This window comes from Bufo bufo, chromosome 1 (assembly GCF_905171765.1).
Source record: "Bufo bufo chromosome 1, aBufBuf1.1, whole genome shotgun sequence".
Taxonomy (NCBI): domain Eukaryota; kingdom Metazoa; phylum Chordata; class Amphibia; order Anura; family Bufonidae; genus Bufo; species Bufo bufo.
The window spans coordinates 602,543,918-602,569,942 of NC_053389.1; the positions used below are offsets into that span (position 1 = coordinate 602,543,918).

The 26,025-nt window shown below is 44.0% G+C and overlaps 1 protein-coding gene across 1 annotated transcript in view; it reads left to right on the top strand.

Moving 5' to 3' along the window:
* Nucleotides 1–26,025, top strand: part of LOC120985552 — a 160,642-nt gene that overhangs the window by 70,967 nt on the left and 63,650 nt on the right. Inside the window, exons 4-5 of the mRNA XM_040413559.1 lie at nucleotides 4,048–4,155; nucleotides 23,758–23,853. Of these exons, the coding sequence (XP_040269493.1) occupies nucleotides 4,048–4,155; nucleotides 23,758–23,853 (204 nt within the window). The remainder of the gene's footprint in view (nucleotides 1–4,047; nucleotides 4,156–23,757; nucleotides 23,854–26,025) is intronic.

The following is a 26,025-nucleotide window of genomic DNA, read 5'->3' on the forward strand; positions in this document are numbered from 1 at the left end:
TTGGCCATATTTCAGAGCTGCAACATCACTGGAGTGCCCAAAAGCACAAGGTGTGCAATACTCAGAGACATTGCCAAGGTAAGAAAGGCTGAAAGACGACCACCACTGAACAAGACACACAAGCTGAAACGTCAAGACTGATTTTTCTAAGGTTTTATGGACTGATGAAATGAGAGTGAGTCTTGATGGGCCAGATGGATGGGCCCGTGGCTGGATTGGTAAAGGGCAGAGAGCTCCAGTCCGACTCAGACGCCAGCAAGGTGGAGGTGGAGTACTGGTTTGGGCTGGTATCATCAAAGATGAGCTTGTGGGGCCTTTTCGGGTTGAGGATGGAGTCAAGCTCAACTCCCAGTCCTACTGCCAGTTTCTGGAAGACACCTTCTTCAAGCAGTGGTACAGGAAGAAGTCTGCATCCTTCAAGAAAAACATGATTTTCATGCAGGACAATGCTCCATCACACGCGTCCAAGTACTCCACAGCGTGGCTGGCAAGAAAGGGTATAAAAGAAGAAAATCGAATGACATGGCCTCCTTGTTCACCTGATCTGAACCCCATTGAGAACCTGTGGTCCATCATCAAATGTGAGATTTACAAGGAGGGAAAACAGTACACCTCTCTGAACAGTGTCTGGGAGGCTGTGGTTGCTGCTGCACGCAATGTTGATGGTGAACAGATCAAAACACTGACAGAATCCATGGATGGCAGGCTTTTGAGTGTCCTTGCAAAGAAAGGTGGCTATATTGGTCACTGATTTGTTTTTGTTTTGTTTTTGAATGTCAGAAATGGATATTTGTGAATGTTGAGATGTTATATTGGTTTCACTGGTAAAAATAAATAATTGAAATGGGTATATATTTGTTTTTTGTTAAGTTGCCTAATAATTATGCACAGTAATAGTCACCTGCACACACAGATATCCCCCTAAAATAGCTAAAACTAAAAACAAACTAAAAACTACTTCCAAAAATATTCAGCTTTGATATTAATGAGTTTTTTGGGTTCATTGAGAACATGGTTGTTGTTCAATAATAAAATTAATCCTCAAAAATACAACTTGCCTAATAATTCTGCACTCCCTGTATGTGTGGTTGTGGTAGGCGTAGGCTGCCACCTAGAGGACTTTGTGGGGAATGCAGGCATTTTACAGAACATGGGCAATTAAATCTTGGGTGAGAAAAAAGCTAATACGTAGATACTAAACATAGCCTATCAAAGGCACACAGTGAAGGAGGTATAAGAGGAGATATTAGAGAAAATATTAGGTGAACACAACAAATCTATCACATCTCACCCCCCGTGCGGACTTCTCGTGAATATGATACCACCAAAGACCTATGAAAGTCTCTCATTCTATCTCTGGAGATGTCCTCCGCGGCGTAGAGATAGCAGGTTTTCTTCTTTGTCTTTGGGGTTTCCCTGTTTTTGCTGAGATCCATGAAGCTGTCAAAGGCAGGGCTGGAAGATCTGTCAGTTCCTGTACAGGATTCCAATCAAGAATCTGCCGGTCAGCGATTTCCAGATGATCATAAACCCGTTTTAGATCTGCATGAGACCGTATCACTAATTTCCTCTCTGATGTATTAATAAGCAGTCCAAATGGATATAGCCATCTGTAGAGGAGTTTGCGCTCTCTCAGAACATCTAGTAACGGTTTTAGTGTCATTGGGGAGAGGTCTTGATATATAGAGATAGTAGCCCCGGTGTATTTTATTGGTGCCGGGGTTCTGTCAGCTTTCAATATTTTTTCCTTTGTTTGGAAATTTGTCAGCTTAGGCTACTTTCACACTGGCGTTTCTGGGTCCTCTTGTGAGATCCGTTTCAGGGCTCTCCCAAGCGGCCCAAAACGGATCAGCTCAGCCCCAATGCACTCTGAATGGATAAGGATCCGTTCAGAATGCATCAATTTGGACGTGTTTGGTCTCTGTTGTGCTTTTGAGGCGGACACTAAAACGCAGCTTGCAGCGTTTTGGTGTCCGCCTGACGATGCGGAGCCAAACGGATCCGTCCTGATTTACAATGTAAGTCAATGGGGACGGATCCGTTTTTTCACTGACACAATATGGTGCAATTGAAAACGGATCCGTCCCCCATTGACTTTCAATGTAAGTCAATACGGATCCGTTTTGAATTAGACTTTTTTTTTAATGAATAATGCAAACTGATCCGTTATCAATGGATACAAGCGTTTGCATTATCGTTGCGGATCCATCTGTGCAGATACAAGACGGATCCGCACTGAAACGCAGGTGTGAAAGTAGCCTTACAGATTATGTCCCTAGGTTGTTCTGTGGGTCTTGGTGGGGGTCTCAGTGCCCGGTGCACTCTTTACATTGCTACTTCAGAAGCCGATTCTGCATCTAGGAGGTCAGTGAAAAAGTCTACCAGCATAGACATTATGGCGTCTGCCTGTACACTTTCAGGGAAGCCTTTTAGCCATAAATGATTTCGCCTTTTACGATTATCTTGATCCTCTAGCTGGTTATAGAGGTAATTCAGATGCGCTTGGGCATGATCCAGATTATGTGTGACCGCTGACTCGAACTCAATCATGGCGGAATGTGAGGTCTCAACCACTTCTACTCTCTCTCCTAGTTGATTTAAGTCATGCTTAAAATCCTTAAGCTCCTGGATTAGTGGATCCAGGGCATCCGCTAACAGTTGGCGCATGAAAGATCTGGAGACCGGGGGGTGCTCTTCTGAGGTAGGAGCTGCCGCTTTGCTACCTTCTCCTTCTTCTGAGTCTGTAGCTTCTTGTTGTTGCGCGGACTTTGGAGTCGGCGCCATCTTGTCTAGTCTTCTCTGAGGTAGCGCACCCGATTTCCTCACAAAGCGATCCAGATCTCCTTGACCCATTGCCGTTTTAACAGATCCAGCGGTATCCCTGGGTTTTTCTTTTGTGATTTTGTCCATGTTTGCTGATATTATAAGGCTGATTTTGCCTGCTCCCTGCTAATCCTCAGCAGAGCTCACTCGGCTGCGTGCATGCTGCTCTGCTTCCAGGCTCCTCCCACCCCCATATCCCCCGTCTAGTATGCTCCATATTTGTCAGTTTTTCCTGAGCTCAGCTTTTGGGGGTGGAGTAGCCGTTATGCTGTCACCTATACATACCACTTATGTAGTACAGCAGCACAGTGTTGCTGAGAATCCAGCACTGGGGTGAGAGAGACCGTTTACTAGAGCCTTCAGCAGTGTCACTCTGTGTCTGCCTTTCTTTGGAGCTGCTTTGTCTTCCTCTCTCCATAGATTTCTATTAGTAGCATATAACCTGATCCCTCAGTCAGCTGAAAATGTGTCTGATTTCTCAAGACTTTTATTTGTGAATTGAGACTGAATGATCAGTTCTGTGGGCAGTGAGAGAAGTGTCTCATAAATGGAGAAAGAGGCATTTCTCTAAGAAGATGTTATACAAAAGTTTCTTACATTGGCTTGTCCAATTTATGCACAGTTTTGTTGAAATGACAGTACCCATTTAAAATAAGTGGATATAAATCCTCTTTAGCGATAAGGGCAGAATTTGTAACAAATACAAAATCTCAGCACTACTTATTTTTATTAGTTGACACCTAGTTTATGATTGTATGTACCACATGAAAATTCCAGTAAAAATAGAACTGAACCAAGTTAAAGCGTTTTGTTTGGCCTAGGATCCAACAATCCCAATGGTTGGAACTCAAGCCCAGTTAAAAAAAAATCCTCTCAGCTGTCTGCTTTCCCTCACTGCTTCCCCATTCCTGACCTCTTCTGCTCCCCAGAAGTGGCTTGGTCTTGTTCCTGTTGCGGTCAATCACTGACCTCAGCAGTGCTGTTCTCACACACATGACCACTTAGGTTAGTGATTGGCTATAGCTAAAAGCGTCCGGGAATGGGAATTGCGGAAATGGTGGGGGTTGTGGACAGGTGAGAGGTTATTTTTTCTTAAACTAGGAACTGGTTCTGACCATTGGGGTTCTTGGCTCATAGGCCTGACAACCCCTTTAAATCTATAGCAGAGAATATAATAATATGCTATGGAATGGGATTTACTTGTATTTGTTTTGTTCCATACAGAGTGGTCTTACTCCTCTGCACATGGCAGCTTTTGGTGGAAATGTGCAAGTAGTAGAAATGCTTCTGCGTTCACACTCAATCGGCACCATCAATTTAAGAAGCATTAAGGTATGATTTATAATGGTATTCTTTAAATAATATTTTGCTCTACTTGTTAAATTGGTATTCAATATAATATTATTGAAGGCTAAATATGATGAATTTTGTTCACCAGATCTACTGGTTTGTATCCTTGTGATTTATGAGGATCCCATTGTGCATAGGTTGCACAAACATTATCTATTGCGGGTACTGTAACAGGAATAAATAATGTTAGAATTCCAGGAACAGCATTATGGTCATTATCTGGGGCACCTAGCTGTATATCTAATTACATAGCCTACTTTTAAAGGGTCACTAACTTTTCCAAAAACTTTTCATACGTCATAGAGACACATCAAAAGTTTAGATCGGTGGGAGTATGAGCACTGAGACATCCACCAATCTCTGAAATGAGGGGACAGTAGTACACACATATTGCCCTCTCTTCACTGTACTGCTCCTCTGCAGCAAGGAGAAAGAGAGCAATATGTGCACTTTTGTTCTAGAGATTGTGGGGTCTCAACACTCAGACCCCCCAAAGATCTAATCTTTTATATGTCTCCATGACATATCAAAAGTTTTTTTAAGATTTAGTGACCCTTTAAAGGGGGTTATCCCATGACTAATATAAAAAATGAAAATCAGACATCATATACAGTTGCAGGAAAAAGTATGTGAGCCACTGAGCTACTTAATAAAATGTATATGTATAGCGCCACCTGCGCGTTCTTTTTCTTATTTCTTCGTCCGGCTCACTGAGAAGGCCGCACATGCTCAGTTTCATCCTTCAACTGCCCCCTGAGCTGTGATAGGGAGAACAAGGATACGCCCCCTGAGTTGCAGCAGAAAAGAAATTCCCATTGAGCTGTCAGCTTGATATAAATCTAGCAGAGCAATGAATGGGGAGATACCTGAATCCATGTGAACTACAGGGCTGGTTCTAGCTTTGTTAGAAAGAGATTGTCATGTACTACAGTTGCAAGAAAAAGTATGTGATCCCTTTGTAATGATATGGATTTCTGCACAAATTGGTCATAAAATGTGATCTGATCTTCATCTAAGTCACAACAATAGACAATCACAGTCTGCTTAAACTAATAACACACAAATAATTAAATGTTACCATGTTTTTATTGAACACACCATGTAAACATTCACAGTGCAGGTGGAAAAAGTATTTGAACCCTTGGATTTAATAACTGGTTGAACCTCCTTTGGCAGCAATAACTTCAACCAAACGTTTCCTGTAGTTGCAGATCAGAAGTCCACAACGGTCAGGAGTAATTCTTGACCATTCCTCTTTACAGAACTGTTTCCGTTCAGCAATATTCTTGGGATGTCTGGTGTGAATCGCTTTCTTGAGGTTATGCCACAGCATCTCAATCAGGTTAAGGTCAGGATTCTGGCTGGGCCATTTAGGGGCGTAACTAGAAGTGACTGGGCCCCACAGCAAATTTTTGTAAGCCCCCCCCCCAGCGCGCTTCGCACCTCCCTCCTCCTGTGCAAACCCCACTCCTTTGGCACAGACAAGGGCCGGGGGCACAGGCCAGGGCCAGGGGGGCACAGATAAGGGCCAGGGGCTGCACTGAAAGGGCCAGGGAGGTTCACACAGGGGCCAGGGGCGCAGACAAAGGCAGGGGGGCACAGATAAGGGCCAGGGCCCAGGGGTACAGACAGTGGCCAGGGAGGCGCAGACAGTGGCTAGAAATGTATGGGCCCCAGAGCAAATTTATGAATGCCCAGAGCAACTTCCCCACAACCCCTCCCTCCTCCCTCAGCAGCGGCTTGTAAGACGCCTACACTCACCACACAACGTCGGACGTCCCACTCACTCAGTAGGTATGCCCCTTAGTGCCCCCACACAGTAAAATGTTGTTAGTGCTCTCACACAGTATTTATTCCCCATTAGTGTCCACACACTAGTTATGCCCCTTTATTGCCCCACAGAGTAGACATTTTCCATTAGTACCTCACAAAGTAGTTGCATCCCATAATTATGCCCGCGGCCCTTAGTGTCCTACAGAGTAGTTATGCGGCATGCCTCTGTGCCCCCCCACAATAGTTATTTCCCTTATTTCCACTTGGTAATCCTGCCCCTTAGTGCTCCTTCACAGTATAATGTCCCTTTAGTGCACCCAGTTATGCCTCCTTAGTGCAACCGAACAGTACTTATGACCCCTTAGTATTAGAGAAGCCCCTGTGAGTTAAAGGGAGTCTTTCACCTGAACTGATCCATTTTGGATCGTTTGTGAGATCCCTGAAACGGATCTCACAAACGGAATCCAAAACGCAGGTGTGAAAGTAGCCTAAGGTGAGTTTGTTCACACTTGTTCTCTGGTCAGTTATTGTGAGCCAAAACCAGTAGTGTGGCCTACTCAGAGATTATAGTTTTGGCTCACAATAACTGATCAAATCACTCAGCATAACTGATACATGTAACATAGCTATTGCTGCAGCCTGCAGTCATTTCCTTAGGATATAATAGCCTGTAGAGCTGCTCATCCTAATCTTCCCAGTTCATAGGTAGAAATTGAATCACAGAACTACCATGAGTTATTATCTGAAGTGTCATTTAAGATGGGCTGTCACTAGGCAAGCCACTGTCCTGTTGAGTTACTATAGATCTGCAAAGTGGACATGCGATAATTAAAATGTCCTCTGACTGCACCCAGTTCCACAATGGGGTGCAACCCAATGAGTTAATAGCATGATAATTATATACCTTCCCAGCAGGACAGGAGGATGTAGTGCAATCTAATGAAATTCATTTCTGGTAGGCCGATGACTTGTAGGCTTGAAAGGAGCTCTAGGAGGAGTGTAAGAAATATGCAATCCAGTACTACTTCCATACCTGCCGCCGCTGCTGCGCCTGCTGTGAAGGGGCCCTGAACAACTTAAGACAAGTTAAATCGATCATGATTAACTATTTAACTTGAAAATAAACTGTCACACACGCTGCCGGGCCCCTTGGCAGCCCGGGCCCCGAAGCAGCCACTTCCCCTGCTTCCCCGGTAGTTACGCCACTGGGGCCACTCCAGAAGGCGTATTTTCTTCTGTTTAAGCCATTCTGTTGCTGTTTACTTCTATGCTTTGGGTCGTTGTCCTGTTGCAACACCCATCTTCTGTTGAGCTTCAGCTGGTGGACAGATGGCCTTAAGTTCTCCTGCAAAATGTCTTGATAAACTTAGGAATTCATTTTTCCTTCGATATAGCAATCCGTCCAGGCCCTGACGCAGCAAAGCAGCCCCAAACCATGATGCCCCCACCACCATACTTCACAGTTGGGATGAGGTTGGTGTGCTGTGCCTCTATTTCTCCACACATAGTGTTGTGTGTTTCTTCCAAACAACTCAACTTTGGTTTCATCTGTCCACAGAATATTTTGCCAGTACTGCTGTGGAACATCCAGATGCTCTTGTGCAAACTGTAAACGTGCAGCAATGTTCTGTTTGGACAGCAGTGGCTTCCTCTGTGGTATCCTCCCATGAAATCCATTCTTGTTTAGTGTTTTACGTATCGTAGATTCGCTAACAGGGATGTTAGCATATGCCAGAGACTTTTGTAAGTCTTTAGCTGACACTCTAGGATTCTTCTTTACCTCATTGAGCAGTCTGCGTTGTGCTCTTGCAGTCATCTTTACAGGACGGCCACTCCTAGGGAGAGTAGCAGCAGTGCTGAACTGTCTCCATTTATAGACAATTTGTCTTACCGTGGACTGATGAACAGCAAGGCTTTTGGAGATACTTTTATAACCCTTTCCAGCTTTATGCAAGTCAACAATTCTTAATCGTAGGTCTTCTGAGAGCTCTTTTGTGCGAGGCATCATTCACATTAGGCAATGCTTCTTGTGAAAAGCAAACCTTGTGTGTGTTTTTTATAGGGCAGCTGTAACCAACACCTCCAGTCTCATCTCATTGATTGGACTCCAGTTGGCTGACACCTCACTCCAATTAGCTCTTGGAGATGTCATTAGTCTAGGGGTTCACATACTTTTTCCACCTGCACTCTGAATGTTTACATTGTGTTCAATAAAAACATGGTAACATTTAATTCTTTGTGTGTTATTAGTTTAAGCAGACTGTGATTGTCTATTGTTGTGACTTAGATGAAGATCAGATCACATTTTATGATCAATTTGTACAGAAATCCATATCATTACAAAGGGATCACATACTTTTTCTTGCAACTGTAGTACATGACAATCTTTTTCTAACAAAGCTAGAACCAGCCCTGTAGTTCACATGGATCCACGTATCTCCCCATTCATTGCTCTGCTAGATTTATATCAAGCTGACAGCTCAATGGGAATTTCTTTTCTGCTGCAGCTCAGGGGGCGTATCCTTGTTCTCCCTATCACAGCTCAGGGGGCAGTTGAAGGATGAAACTGAGCATGTGCGGCCTTCTCAGTGTGCCGGACGAAGAAATAAGAAAAAGAACGCGCAGGTGGCGCTATACATATACATTTTATTAACCACCTCCGGACCGCCTAACGCAGATTCGCGTTCCGGAGGTGGCAGCGCTGCGCACAGTCACGCATATACGCGTCATCTCGCGAGACGCGAGATTTCCTGTGAACGCGCGCACACAGGCGCGCGCTCACAGGAACGGAAGGTAAGAGAGTTGATCTCCAGCCTGCCAGCGGCGATCGTTCACTGGCAGGCTGGAGATGTGTTTTTTTTAACCCCTAACAGGTATATTAGACGCTGTTTTGATAACAGCGTCTAATATACCTGCTACCTGGTCCTCTGGTGGTCCCCTTTGTTTGGATCGACCACCAGAGGACACAGGTAGCTCAGTAATATGTTGCACCAAGCATCACTACACTACACCCCCCCCTGTCACTTATTAACCCCTTATTCACCCATGATCACCCCTGATCACCCCATATAGACTCCCTGATCACCCCCCTGTCATTGATTACCCCCCTGTCATTGATCAACCCCCTGTAAAGCTCCATTCAGATGTCCGCATGATTTTTACGGATCCACTGATAGATGGATCGGATCCGCAAAACGCATCCGGACGTCTGAATGGAGCCTTACAGGGGCGTGATCAATGACTGTGGTGATCACCCCATATAGACTCCCTGATCACCCCCCTGTCATTGATTACCCCCCTGTCATTGATCAACCCCCTGTAAAGCTCCATTCAGATGTCCGCATGATTTTTACGGATCCACTGATAGATGGATCGGATCCGCAAAACGCATACGGACGTCTGAATGGAGCCTTACAGGGGCGTGATCAATGACTGTGGTGATCACCCCATATAGACTCCCTGATCACCCCCCTGTCATTGATTACACCCCTGTCATTGATCAACCCCCTGTAAAGCTCCATTCAGATGTCCGCATGATTTTTACGGATCCACTGATAGATGGATCGGATCCGCAAAACGCATCCGGACGTCTGAATGGAGCTTTACAGGGGGGTGATCAATGACTGTGGTGATCACCCCATATAGACTCCCTGATCACCCCCCTGTCATTGATTACCCCCCTGTCATTGATCAACCCCCTGTAAAGCTCCATTCAGATGTCCGCATGATTTTTACGGATCCACTGATAGATGGATCGGATCCGCAAAACGCATACGGACGTCTGAATGGAGCCTTACAGGGGCGTGATCAATGACTGTGGTGATCACCCCATATAGACTCCCTGGTCACCCCCCTGTCATTGATTACACCCCTGTCATTGATCAACCCCCTGTAAAGCTCCATTCAGATGTCCGCATGATTTTTACGGATCCACTGATAGATGGATCGGATCCGCAAAACGCATACGGACGTCTGAATGGAGCCTTACAGGGGCGTGATCAATGACTGTGGTGATCACCCCATATAGACTCCCTGATCACCCCCCTGTCATTGATTACCCCCCTGTCATTGATCAACCCCCTGTAAAGCTCCATTCAGATGTCCGCATGATTTTTACGGATCCACTGATAGATGGATCGGATCCGCAAAACGCATACGGACGTCTGAATGGAGCCTTACAGGGGCGTGATCAATGACTGTGGTGATCACCCCATATAGACTCCCTGGTCACCCCCCTGTCATTGATTACACCCCTGTCATTGATCAACCCCCTGTAAAGCTCCATTCAGATGTCCGCATGATTTTTACGGATCCACTGATAGATGGATCGGATCCGCAAAACGCATACGGACGTCTGAATGGAGCTTTACAGGGGCGTGATCAATGACTGTGGTGATCACCCCATATAGACTCCCTGATCACCCCCCTGTCATTGATTACACCCCTGTCATTGATCAACCCCCTGTAAAGCTCCATTCAGATGTCCGCATGATTTTTACGGATCCACTGATAGATGGATCGGATCCGCAAAACGCATACGGACGTCTGAATGGAGCCTTACAGGGGCGTGATCAATGACTGTGGTGATCACCCCATATAGACTCCCTGGTCACCCCCCTGTCATTGATTACACCCCTGTCATTGATCAACCCCCTGTAAAGCTCCATTCAGATGTCCGCATGATTTTTACGGATCCACTGATAGATGGATCGGATCCGCAAAACGCATACGGACGTCTGAATGGAGCCTTACAGGGGCGTGATCAATGACTGTGGTGATCACCCCATATAGACTCCCTGATCACCCCCCTGTCATTGATTACCCCCCTGTCATTGATCAACCCCCTGTAAAGCTCCATTCAGATGTCCGCATGATTTTTACGGATCCACTGATAGATGGATCGGATCCGCAAAACGCATACGGACGTCTGAATGGAGCCTTACAGGGGCGTGATCAATGACTGTGGTGATCACCCCATATAGACTCCCTGGTCACCCCCCTGTCATTGATTACACCCCTGTCATTGATCAACCCCCTGTAAAGCTCCATTCAGATGTCCGCATGATTTTTACGGATCCACTGATAGATGGATCGGATCCGCAAAACGCATACGGACGTCTGAATGGAGCCTTACAGGGGCGTGATCAATGACTGTGGTGATCACCCCATATAGACTCCCTGATCACCCCCCTGTCATTGATTACACCCCTGTCATTGATCAACCCCCTGTAAAGCTCCATTCAGATGTCCGCATGATTTTTACGGATCCACTGATAGATGGATCGGATCCGCAAAACGCATACGGACGTCTGAATGGAGCCTTACAGGGGCGTGATCAATGACTGTGGTGATCACCCCATATAGACTCCCTGATCACCCCCCTGTCATTGATTACCCCCCTGTCATTGATCAACCCCCTGTAAAGCTCCATTCAGATGTCCGCATGATTTTTACGGATCCACTGATAGATGGATCGGATCCGCAAAACGCATACGGACGTCTGAATGGAGCCTTACAGGGGGGTGATCAATGACTGTGGTGATCACCCCATATAGACTCCCTCATCACCCCCCTGTCATTGATTACCCCCCTGTCATTGATCAACCCCCTGTAAAGCTCCATTCAGATGTCCGCATGATTTTTACGGATCCACTGATAGATGGATCGGATCCGCAAAACGCATACGGACGTCTGAATGGAGCCTTACAGGGGCGTGATCAATGACTGTGGTGATCACCCCATATAGACTCCCTGATCACCCCCCTGTCATTGATTACACCCCTGTCATTGATCAACCCCCTGTAAAGCTCCATTCAGATGTCCGCATGATTTTTACGGATCCACTGATAGATGGATCGGATCCGCAAAACGCATCCGGACGTCTGAATGGAGCCTTACAGGGGCGTGATCAATGACTGTGGTGATCACCCCATATAGACTCCCTGATCACCCCCCTGTCATTGATTACCCCCCTGTCATTGATCACCCCCCTGTAAAGCTCCATTCAGATGTCCGCATGATTTTTACGGATCCACTGATAGATGGATCGGATCCGCAAAACACATACAGGCGTCTCCCTGGAGCCTTCCAGGGGGGGTGATCACCCCATATAGACTCCCTGATCACCCCCCTGTCATTGATCACCCCCCCCTGTCATTGATCACCCCCCTGTCAGGCTGCATTCAGATGTCCGTATGATTTTTACGGATCCACGGATACATGGATCGGATCCGCAAAACACATACGGACATCTGAATGGAGCCTTATAGGGGGGTGATCAATGACAGGGGGGTGATCACCCCATATAGACTCTCTGATCACCCCCCTGTCATTGATCACCCCCCTGTCATTGATCACCCCCCTGTAAGGCTCCATTCAGACATTTTTTTGGCCCAAGTTAGTGGAATTATTTTTTTTTTTTCTTACAAAGTCTCATATTCCACTAACTTGTGTCAAAAAATTAAATCTCACATGAACTCACCATACCCCTCACGGAATCCAAATGCGTAAAATTTTTTAGACATTTATATTCCAGACTTCTTCTCACGCTTTAGGGCCCCTAGAATGCCAGGGCAGTATAAATACCACACATGTGACCCCATTTCGGAAAGAAGACACCCACAGGTATTCCGTGAGGGGCATATTGAGTCCATGAAAGATTGAAATTTTTGTCCCAAGTTAGCGGAAAGGGAGACTTTGTGAGAAAAAAATAAAAAATATCAATTTCCGCTAACTTGTGCCAAAAAAAAAAAAATTATATGAACTCGCCATGCCCCTCATTGAATACCTTGGGGTGTCTTCTTTCCAAAATGGGGTCACATGTGGGGTATTTATACTGCCCTGGCATTCTAGGGGCCCCAAAGCGTGAGAAGAAGTCTGGTATCCAAATGTCTAAAAATGCCCTCCTAAAAGGAATTTGGGCACCTTTGCGCATCTAGGCTGCAAAAAAGTGTCACACATCTGGTATCGCCGTACTCAGGAGAAGTTGGGGAATGTGTTTTGGGGTGTCATTTTACATATACCCATGCTGGGTGAGAGAAATATCTTGGTCAAATGCCAACTTTGTATAAAAAAATGGGAAAAGTTGTCTTTTGCCAAGATATTTCTCTCACCCAGCATGGGTATATGTAAAATGACACCCCAAAACACATTCCCCAACTTCTCCTGAATACGGCGATACCACATGTGTGACACTTTTTTGCAGCCTAGGTGGGCAAAGGGGCCCATATTCCAAAGAGCACCTTTAGGATTTCACAGGTCATTTACCTACTTACCACACATTAGGGCCCCTGGAAAATGCCAGGGCAGTATAACTACCCCACAAGTGACCCCATTTTGGAAAGAAGACACCCCAAGGTATTCCGTGAGGGGCATGGCGAGTTCCTAGAATTTTTTATTTTTTGTCACAAGTTAGTGGAAAATGATGATTTTTTTTTTTTTTCTTACAAAGTCTCATATTCCACTAACTTGTGACAAAAAATAAAAACTTCCATGAACTCACTATGCCCATCAGCGAATACCTTGGGGTGTCTTCTTTCCAAAATTGGGTCACTTGTGGGGTAGTTATACTGCCCTGGCATTCTAGGGGCCCAAATGTGTGGTAAGGAGTTTGAAATCAAATTCTGTAAAAAATGACCAGTGAAATCCGAAAGGTGCTCTTTGGAATATGGGCCCCTTTGCCCACCTAGGCTGCAAAAAAGTGTCACACTTCTGGTATCTCCGTATTCAGGAGAAGTTGGGGAATGTGTTTTGGGGTGTCATTTTACATATACCCATGCTGGGTGAGAGAAATATCTTGGCAAAAGACAACTTTTACCATTTTTTTATACAAAGTTTTTTTTTGCCAAGATATTTCTCTCACCCAGCATGGGTATATGTAAAATGACACCCCAAAACACATTCCCCAACTTCTCCTGAGTACGGAGATACCACATGTGTGACACTTTTTTGCAGCCTAGGTGGGCAAAGGGGCCCACATTCCAAAGAGCACCTTTCGGATTTCACCAGCCATTTTTTACAGAATTTGATTTCAAACTCCTTACCACACATTTGGGCCCCTAGAATGCCAGGGCAGTATAACTACCCCACAAGTGACCCCATTTTGGAAAGAAGACATCCCAAGGTATTCGCTGATGGGCATAGTGAGTTCATGGAAGTTTTTATTTTTTGTCACAAGTTAGTGGAATATGAGACTTTGTAAGAAAAAAAATAAAATTAAAAAAATCATCATTTTCCGCTAACTTGTGACAAAAAATAAAAAGTTCGATGAACTCACTATGCCCATCAGCGAATACCTTAGGGTGTCTACTTTCCGAAATGGGGTCATTTGTGGGGTGTTTGTACTGTCTGGCCATTGTAGAACCTCAGGAAACATGACAGGTGCTCAGAAACTCAGAGCTGCTTCAAAAAGCGGAAATTCACATTTTTGTACCATAGTTTGTAAACGCTATAACTTTTACCCAAACCATTATTTTTTTACCCAAACATTTTTTTTTTATCAAAGACATGTAGAACAATAAATTTAGAGCAAAATTTATATATGGATCTTGTTTTTTTTTGCAAAATTTTACAACTGAAAGGGAAAAATGTCATTTTTTTGCAAAAAAATCGTTAAATTTCGATTAATAACAAAAAAAGTAAAAATGTCAGCAGCAATGAAATACCACCAAATGAAAGCTCTATTAGTGAGAAGAAAAGGAGGTAAAATTCATTTGGGTGGTAAGTTGCATGACCGAGCAATAAATGGTGAAAGTAGTGTAGGTCAGAAGTGTAAAAAGTGGCCTGGTCTTTCAGGGTGTTTAAGCACTGGGGGCTGAGGTGGTTAAGTAGCTCAGTGGCTATACTACATTTTTAAGTACATGCAATTACAAAAGTATTCAGATCCAGGTGCTGGTTTAAAAACGTAACAATATTTTTCGTGGAACATCCCCTTTAAGGAGAATGTAAAATTATAAAAAAGCTTCCTCACTGCTTGTGTCGTTGGTGCTAAGTACGTATTTTACCTGTGAGGAGCCCGGCACATGGGGAGGGGGGGGAGGGGGGGGGACTACGAAATTGGATAGCCCCTTTAAGGAATATAGCTCAGTGCCAGCATATATTTGACCCCCGGCACTTGATTGGTGCTGTTTTGAAGTTGTCTTTATAATGCCTGACTTGGGGTGATGATACATTCAGAAAATTGTGAAGAGGCAGCAGCATCTCCATTCAAGGAATATATGGTATATGGGGTGCTCATCATCATAAAGCTGTTACACTAAACAAATCTAGAAAAGTAAGTTGCATTGCATTAGTTGTCTTGTACTTATCCTGAGTTATAGTCTCTATAGATGTAGTCACAATCCTGTAAACTTCAGAGCTAAAATTTCCCCACATTCTATTCTTGCTCACTGTCTCTGCAGAGCTTTCTCTGGTGATATGAATTATGGAAATATGGGAGGTGTCATCATAGACCAAGAAATGCACAGTAATCTAATTTGGGAAAAACATAGTTTCCCACTGCTTAAAGGAGTTATCTGGAAAATAATATTGATGACCTATCCAAAGGTCGGCTGGCATACATCTACCATATTCCTGCTCACCGGGATGGGCAGCATGCAAAATGTTTCTTTTCCCTTCACTATAGTGGTGATACTGGCGTCTATGCATTCTATAGAGCCACTATAGACAGTGGAAGTACAAACTGCCATTGTTATATAAAGACCATTTCACAGAGATATTATCACAGTGTGATACTGGCATTTATATGTTTATAGGGCCACTATATCTTTAATTTTAATGCTCATTGTTTTTTGTTATTGTTTTTATGATTGATATAGTTTATTTTTAATTTATATTTATCTGCCGGTTGTTTAAATTAAATACCTTATATTATCTACAATCAGTGTATCCTGGAATTTTTGACCTAGAGGGCCAATCTTAATCTGTAGCATTTTTAATACTTTTGCTCTTTTGGCACTTGAGCTTTGTCAGCGCCTGGCCTATAGATACAGTAATTGAAGGTGGTATAGCTGCTTATTTTAATATTTTTATATTATGAGGACCTAGGGGTGACACAAAAGGTGAAAATAGCTTTTTTGTACAGTGGTCCAGCCATCTTTTATACAAGTAGGGAAGTATACTGTACTACTACTACTAACCTACACAAAGGCTGCTCTGTCAAACTAGACAGCTACAACCACCACCTGTACAACATCCGGAATAGACCGAAACAAACAAGTGGAAGTACTGTATCAAAATATCATTTATTATAAAATATAAAGTATGGGGAGACAACAGGATGGTATACAGTGTACGGAGAAGCACAGGGCCAATGACACCAAAAAACTACCAGTGAACCTGTGCAGTGTAAAACACAGGTAAGTACAACGAAATAAATCAAAGCTTTTAGCTCAAGGATAACCAGGATAGTATGACACAAAAGGGTCGCCACAATAGGGCTATGTACACAAGGTACAAGTGACCATACCTGGTGAACCGTGAGCTGTCACACACATACCAAAATGCATAGGCGCCGAGACTGACCAATATAATGATAAATCCTAAATAGGAATCAATACCTGAGTCTCAAAGATAACATGCACCTAGATCTAAGGGACCCATTTTGGATATATACGGAGGTACCCTATGGGAAATGTGAGGCTGTACTAATGACAGAACGTACCTGAAGACATGGTAGTGAGGTGGATGTCAGACCCTGAGCGCGAGACCTCGACGCGCGTTTCACCTCAACGGCTTCGTGACAAAGCCGTTGAGGTGAAACGCGCGTCGAGGTCTCGCGCTCAGGGTCTGACATCCACCTTACTACCATGTCTTCAGGTACGTTCTGTCATTAGTACAGCCTCACATTTCCCATAGGGTACCTCCGTATATATCCATAGTGGGTCCCTTAGATCTAGGTGCATGTTATCTTTGAGACTCAGGTATTGATTCCTATTTAGGATTTATCATTATATTGGTCAGTCTCGGCGCCTATGCATTTTGGTATGTGTGTGACAGCTCACGGTTCACCAGGTATGGTCACTTGTACCTTGTGTACATAGCCCTATTGTGGCGACCCTTTTGTGTCATACTATCCTGGTTATCCTTGAGCTAAAAGCTTTGATTTATTTCGTTGTACTTACCTGTGTTTTACACTGCACAGGTTCACTGGTAGTTTTTTGGTGTCATTGGCCCTGTGCTTCTCCGTACACTGTATACCATCCTGTTGTCTCCCCATACTTTATATTTTATAATAAATGATATTTTGATACAGTACTTCCACTTGTTTGTTTAAGTATACTGTACTAGTCAGTCACCACCCGATATCTATACAGATAAAAAGTGCATTAATATGCAAGGAGTGCGGGGGATACTGATGAATAATGGGATCACCATCTGAGGATTAGGGAATGATAGGCCCGTCTAAAACTAAGTTGTTAGGGATGGCTAAGGGCACTTTCACACTTGCGTTGTTGGATTCGGAAATCCGTATGCAAACGGATAGCATTTGTTTCTGGATCCGGATGCGGATACAGCTGAAAAATGCATTTAAAAAACCAGATCAGTCTCTCCGGTGTCATCCGGAAAAACAGATCCGATATTTTCAAAGGTCTGAGCATGCGCAGATCGGGAAACCGGATCCGATTTTCCGGAACACTTGGTACCGGATCCGGCATTAATACACTTCAATGGAAATTAATGCCGGATCCGGCATTCCGGCAAGTGTTACGGAATTTAGAGTAAGAGCTCGTTCACACGACCGTGCCGTTTTTTGCGGTCCGCAAATTGCAGATCCGCAAAACACGGATGCCGCCCGTGTGTCTTCCGCAATTTGCGGAACGGAACAGGAGGCCCATTTTAGAGATCTCTATTCTTGTCCGCAAAAAGGACAAGAATAGGACGTCTCATCATTTTTGTTGGGTCACGGGATGGAGCAATGGATGCCGACAGCACACTTTTGCGGACTCGTTGAAATGAATGGTTCCGTATATATGTACTGTATACGGAATGTAAAAACGGCCCGTATACAGAACGCAAAAAACGTTTGTGTGAACGAGCCCTAAGAGTGACTGAACTGAAGACATCCTGATGCATACTGAACTGAATGCTTTCCATTCAGAAAGCATTAGGATAAAACTGAAACGTTTTTAACTTTAACGCAAGTGTGAAAGTACCCTAAAACAGCATGCCTGCTGACTGTTTTAGTATAGTTCTGGACTACAATATGGCTATACCTCCAAATCAATTAAAGATAAGTACCGTAATGCAATTTAAGTTATTATTTAACATTTTATCTACATTAACTGTATTTGTAAACATCATGCCCAGTTTAACTATTAACATGCAAGTATAATGTGGCTAATAGTTTGTGTTTCATTAAAACAATCATGGTAAGTAGTTGCCAGACATATATATATATATATATATATATATATATATATAGGAAAACCGGACAGCACTCCAAGTATAAAACAAGTGGTTGTTTATTCACCCATGTGGTAGGGCAACGTTTCAGCTCATACAAAGAGCCTTTTTCAAGCAATGAACACAAGTGCATCATGGGGTATATATAGTCCAACCCCTCCATGTAATAATCAACAAAGCAATATACATCAATTATCATAATACATAAGAATAAAGTGTAACAAGTGCATTAAAAAACCTATACTTCATACACAGTGCATATGGTCCATGTGAGGACATATCCAAACAAGAATAAAGTGCATACATATTAGCAATCATAATAAATTGCATAATAAAGTGCCAAGTGCCAACAATTAAATACAGGTGTATGACATCAATAAATGGGAGGAGTGATGCGATGCATGGAAATCTGTAAAACAGAAAGAGGGGGACAATGACATACCCTGTAAGAACACCTGAGTCCCACATGCAGACTATCGCCAAACTCGGCGTTCGGAAGTTGCTGTTGCGCAGGCGCCAGGTTGCGTCAAAGACCTACGGCATGAGGTCACAACGTGCCATTTGTGGAGCATGCGCTCTAGCTATCAGCCATATCGGCGGCCATTTTACAATAGGTCGAGACCTCTCCTCCCGTGCGCGCGAGTATGGCAGTTCACACAACGTCATAGATACAGGGTATTTTAGAGAATATACGGGGAGGCTGTATCTCATCAGAGGTACAGACCCTCTACCCGAGTGGGCTCAATGTGTCGGCAAGCATGACGGGACTCGCCACGCCTATCTCCACAAAGCCTGCAATACATCTCCAATATTACACCCCTTATAGAGATCTCTTAATAATCAAAGGCCAGTATACAGAAAAAATATATATATATTTGACACAACCTGGAATACAGCATGAATGCTGTCAATAATATAAAATAACATGAGCATGCGGACGCAGTGTTCATATGCAGGGCACGTCCATTCCTCATTCTCCAGCATCCATCACATCTGTGAGAATAAAAGAAAAAACAATAAATATAAAGTATGGCTTGTTTGTGTTCATAATTCATTATGTATAACCAGGATCACGACTGCATCACACATACAAACACACTGTAGGGCAAACCGCTTCCCTAAGAATACAATCCTGGATTATAATCCATATTAAGCCCGTTGGGTTTCAAGCAATCCAAAGTGTATATCCAATATAACTCCTTTTTTAACATCAGTACTCTATTGCCCCCACGTCTAGGCATGGGGACATGGTCTATGATCCAACATTTGAGATCCTTCTCCGCATGATTAAAATCAGAGAAGTGTTTTGGAATAGGCAGATCTTGTCTTTTTTTACGTATCGTGTACCGGTGGTTATTTAGACGCGTCTTCAAATCAGTAGACGTTTCTCCCACATATAACAACCTGCATGGGCAGGTCAAAACATAAATAAGAAAATTGGAGTTACATGCAGGGCCGATCCTAGGGTCACAGGCGCCTGGGTGCAGAAATATTTCTGGCGCCCCCACATGGGCGTGGTTATCTTACTAACTCCTCCCCTTTACAATGTTTCTATGGCAACAACTTCAGCCCCCAACTTCAGCCCCACCAATTTGCTTTGACAATAACTTAGTCAACGGCTTTGACAAGTCAAAATAAATGTTTTATTTATTGACAAATCTGTGTCAAGTGCATGTAAATCAAATAGTGCAAATAGTACAAATAGTGTACTTGGACTATAAATATGAACTGAACAATATAACATTTTTGAACAGAAAATGAGGTAGCAGAAAATCTATAATAACAGATGCAAAATATGCAAGATAGATTGATTCTGTACTTTTTACATTTTCAATAAATACAATAACTAAAGTGCAAATAACAGATTCATGCATACAATCAAGTGCAAATATCAATTAAATAAAGTTAAATAAACTTAAAGTGGCTTGCTTCCCGGCCTCCTTCTTAGCAACCAGCTATATACAGTGTGTTTAAAGAGGAAAAAAAACACAAAATGCATAAAAACTGCATGCAAAAAGGAGGGTTTAAAAACACAAAAAGCACTGCAAAACATGCCTGAAAAACGCATCAAGGCAGCACAGCAGCCTAGATGTAAATCTAGTCTTAGAGTGCTCTGATTAACCCCAAATAAAGTTCAGCACTTCTAGTAGGTCTTTCCTAACATTTTCTTAGTCGCATCCTAGAACAAAAGCCATGGTCCGCAGAGAGCTTTCAAAGCATCAGATGGATCTCATTGTTAGAAGGTATCAGTCAGGAGAAGGGTACAAAAGAATTTCCAAGGCATTAGATACACCATGGAACACAGTGAAGACAGTCATCATCAAGTGGAGAAAATATGTCACAACAGTGACATCACCAAGTACTGGACATCCCTCCAAAATTTATGAAAAGATGAGAAGAAACTGGTCAGGGAGGCTGCCAAGAGGCCTACAGCAACATTAAAGGAGCTGCAGGAATATATGGCAAGTGCTGGCTGTAAGGTGGTACATGTGACAACAATCTCCAGTATTCTTCAAATGCCTGGGCTATGGGGTAGAGTGGCACGCCTTTTCTTAAGAAAAACATCCAAGCCCAACTAAATATTGAAAACACACATCTGCAGTCTCCCAAAATATGTTGGTACATTATCTTCTAGTTGTGAGACACTAGGAAAGGATGCATGCAGTGTGTACACATTGATTATTTAATCAAACAAAACGAACTCTTCGAGCCTTGGCAACAGCAAAATTTCTAATCACATCATCTGGGCACAGTGGCTGCGTTTGGACGGGCACAGTGGCTGCGTTTGGACGGGCACAGTGGCTGCGTTTGACGGGCACAGTGGCTGCGTTTGACGGGCACAGTGGCTGCGTTTGGACGGGCACAGTGGCTGCGTTTGACAGGCACAGCACAGTGGCTGTGTTTTTATGGCCACAGTATGTGTTTTGATGGGCACAATAGCTGCATTTTGATGGGCACAGTAGCTGCATTTTGATGGGCACAGTGGCTGCATGTTGATGGGCACAGTGGCTGCAGTTTGATGGGCACAATGGTTGCATTTAATGGCACACAGTAACAGTATTACTTACACACAGGGTGCAGCCAGGGAAGCCAGCCAGGTCAGGTGCAGTCAGCACCCACTTCGCAAGGCACTGCAGCAGCCAGCAGGCAGATGATCAGATCGATGGCACGCCACTCAGTCTGTCTAGCCAGACCAGGCAGAAGGCATTCAAGGCACTGGGCAGGCTCAATCAGCTCAGCTGAATCAGGCAGCAGCAGCTTTAAAATGCTCCGCTGTCCGCTCGCTCCAGTCCCTCCTCTGCCTCCTAGCTACCACGCTGTCTGAAGATGGCAGAGGTGGGTGGAGCCGAGCGGAGCTATATGATCTCCAGCCGCAGAGGCGGCGCGCCGCGGGCTCTGACGTCACGTCGTCACTGACATCCCGCTCGGCTCGCAGATTCCTCGGCGAATCGGCGGCTCGGCTGCTCGGCTTAAAAAAAAAAAAAGTCAAAAAAAAAAAAGTCCCGGCGGCTCGCTCGGCGCCTTTCGGGTGACAGCGCTGGGGTGCGGGGCACCCACTGCACCCCGTGTAGGATCGGCCCTGGTTACATGTGAGATGGAAACGTATCGGATAGGAGACTCCTGTTGACGGATGTACAAATGATCTACCCTTGCATATCATTTTACAGTTGACACAACATAGGCAAGGGAAACTTCCCTTGCCATGTGTGGTCAATGCAGTTTGTGTCAAACTGGATTTGGGACCAATGTCAGCTTTCACTAACTGGTCACGCAAGTTTCTTGATCTACAGTATGAAAAAAGTGGAGGGGATCTAAATTCAGAAACCCCACTTAGGCAACCCCCCAGAATCCCCCAGTGTTGGTATACTGTATGTGGGAGAAACATCTACTGATTTGAAGACTCGTCTAAATAACCACCGGTACACGATACGTAAAAAAAGACAAGATCTGCCTATTCCAAAACACTTCTCTGATTTTAATCATGCGGAGAAGGATCTCAAATGTTGGATCATAGACCATGTCCCCATGCCTAGACGTGGGGACAATAGAGTACTGATGTTAAAGAAGGAGTTATATTGGATATACACTTTGGATTGCTTGAAACCCAACGGGCTTAATATGGATTATAATCCAGGATTGTATTCTTAGGGAAGCGGTTTGCCCTACAGTGTGTTTGTATGTGTGATGCAGTCGTGATCCTGGTTATACATAATTAATTATGAACACAAACAAGCCATACTTTATATTTATTGTTTTTTCTTTTATTCTCACAGATGTGATGGATGCTGGAGAATGAGGAATGGACGTGCCCTGCATATGAACACTGCGTCCGCATGCTCATGTTATTTTATATTATTGACAGCATTCATGCTGTATTCCAGGTTGTGTCAAATATATATATATTTTTTCTGTATACTGGCCTTTGACTATTAAGAGATCTCTATAAGGGGTGTAATATTGGAGATGTATTGCAGGCTTTGTGGAGATAGGCGTGGCGAGTCCCGTCATGCTTGCCGACACATTGAGCCCACTCGGGTAGAGGGTCTGTACCTCTGACGAGATACAGCCTCCCCGTATATTCTCTAAAATACCCTGTATCTATGACGTGGTGTAAACTGCCATACTCCGTGATGGCGATGCCCGTATTCTAGCACCAATGGGCATGCGCATACATGAGGAGATGTCTCGACCTATTGTAAAATGGCCGCCGGTATGGCCGATAGCTATAGCGCATGCTCCACAAATGGGACGTTGTGACCTCATGCCGTAGGTCTTTGACGCAACCTGGCGCCTGCGCAACAGCAACTTCCGAACGCCGGGTTTGGCGATAGTCTGCATGTTGGACTCAGGTGTTCTTACAGGGTATGTCATTGTCCCCCTCTTTCTGTTTTACAGATTTCCATGCATCGCATCACTCCTCCCATTTATTGATGTCCTACACAATTATTTGCACTTGGCACTTTATTATGCAATTTATTATGATTGCTAATATGTATGCACTTTATTCTTGTATGGATATGTCCTCACATGGACCATATGCACTGTGTATGAAGTATAGGTTTTTTAATGCACTTGTTACACTTTATTTTTATGTATTATGATAATTGATGTATATTGCTTTGTTGATCATCACATGGAGGGGTTGGACTATATATACCCCATGATGCACTTGTGTTCATTGCTTGAAAAAGGCTCTTTGTATGAGCTGAAACGTTGCCTTACCACATGGATGAATAAACAACCACTTGTTTTATACTTGGAGTGCTGTCCGGTTTTCCTATCTATTTTATGGGGTAAGCAGCTACACCCTTGGACCTAGCACCCGCTAGCTATTTTTGTCCAGTGCCGCCATCGTGTTCCATTATATATATATATACATAATATATACACAGATATTTTTAATTATAGGACTTTACTCCCCTTCATGAAGCTGTTCGTGGTAGAAGTATTGAAACTGTTAAGCTTCTGATAGAAAAGGGAGCTGACACAAACCTGCAAGACCAGGTATGTGAGTTTTGAATTATTAAATATTTGATCAAAAAGGCTCTCAGCAATTATAAGTTGCTGTTCACACATCACTGTTATTGCTGATCTCTCTGCAGCAGCAGCAGCAGCAGCTGTATATTGTATTAAACAGGATTTTTTACAAAATCCAACAAGCACACCAGACAGGTCCGACACCCAGGACCCCTTCTGATCAGCTGTGCTTGGTATCTCAGCTCAGCCCCATTCACTTCACTGCCATTTGACCAATGAACATGACATCAAATGGCCTAGAGCAAGGTGCGATAAGGCTGCAGCACTACTGCGAACACTGGTGCCTTCTCAAAAACATGATAAGGGGAGTCCCGGGTATTGGACCCCCACTGATCAGATATGGATGACCTATCCAGAGAAAACCCCTTATATTCCAGCATAGCATCCCTTAGAAAACCTTCAAACAGTTTACCCACGATAGATGTTAGGATACTTTCACACTAGTGTTTTTACTGCATGCGTCATGGATCAGCAAACATGCTTCCGTCATGATAATACAACCGTCTGCATTCCTTATGAACAGATCCGGTTGTATTATCTTTAACATAAACAGGATAAAAGTCAATGGGGGACAGTTCCGTTTTCTATTGTGTCAGAGAAAACTGATCCGTCCCCATTGACTTACATTGTGTGTCAGGACGCATCTGTCTTGCTCCACACCACACCGCGGACAGAAAAATGCTGCTTGCATCATTATTCTGTTCGTGATGGGGGGATGCAACCAAACAGAATGGAATGCATTTTGTTGCACGCCGTTTCGTTCAGTTTTGTCCCCATTGACAATGAATGGGGACAAAACGGAAGCGTTTTTCCCTATGACGGATCTCAACAGCGAAAAGGGAAAACGCAGATGTGAAAGTAGCCTTAGACTTACCGGCCAATCATTTTTTGGCTCTGTTTTTGACCCCTTTTTGAATACTGGCACCACATTTGCTAAGCGCCAATCCTGTGGAAAAGACCCTGTCATTATACAGTTCTTAAATATCAGAAAAAAGGGTCTGTCTATTACATTACTTAATTATTTTAGGATACATGGATGTATGCCATCTGGACCTGGTGATTTGTCTATTTTAATCTTTTTAAGATACTGCCGCATTTCTTCCTGTGTCAGACAGGCCACATTTAAAGTTTACTTTTACATTGTGCATTGTTCATTTGACATTTTATTTTCCTCAGTGAATACAGTGGGTAAAAAAATATTTAATTTTCTTTCTACTCATCGCTCTCAGCAACTCCTCCCTCATCACTTTTTAATGGAACACTTTCATGTTTAAACTTTTTAACATTTATATATATCAAGAACATTCTGGGGTTACAGTAGTTGTGCCCTCTTTGACAATGAGCCTCTCTATCTCCAGCTTGGCTGCCTTTATCTTTTGTGACCCAGTGAGAAGTTTGCTCTGGGAAAACAGGTATTTTCCTCCCAGCATGTGCTGCTGGGCTGATTTACAGCCAGGTGAGGGCAAATACCAGACCGGATTTTAAATGCCGTTCAGTATTCAGCGCAGGCAAAATGAGGAAGCTGGCAGCTGGCGAGCGCCCTTCACTCACTGCGCCGTATACTGAACGGAACTGCGCAGGCGCGAGATTTACATGGGAGACAGGCCGGAGGTAGGAGACCAACGCTGCCTGGCCCTGTCAATCTAGTGTAGCAGGGCGTGGACAGAGGTGGGAGAACAGAGTGTCACGGAACCATGAACCAGACGTACAACAAGAGATAAGTGAAAATAAGAAGGCTTTATTGAAAATAAAGCTGTAAAGCAAAAGTCCAAACGGATGGTGAAACCGAAGCAGAGTCTTTGAGAGGCCAGAGGTCAGGAACCAGAAGGGTAGTCAGACGGAGCCAGGATCAGGAACCAGCAGGGTAGTCAGACGAAGCCAGGATCAGGAACCAGAAGCAGCAGCAGTCTTAGAAGCATGTGAACACAGGAGGACCAAGCAAGGAACTGAAGCCACAGACCTCCTATATATATGAGCTAGGCATCCAGCTCCTCCCAGTGGGAAGGAGGAGCCGCAGGGTGGAAGGCTACAAGAAACCCAGAAACCAAGATGGCCGCCAGCACATGTCAAACGAAGGAGAACAGCAAGAAGGTAAGACCATGACAGTACCTCCCCCTCAAGGGCCCCTCCTCCGCGGAG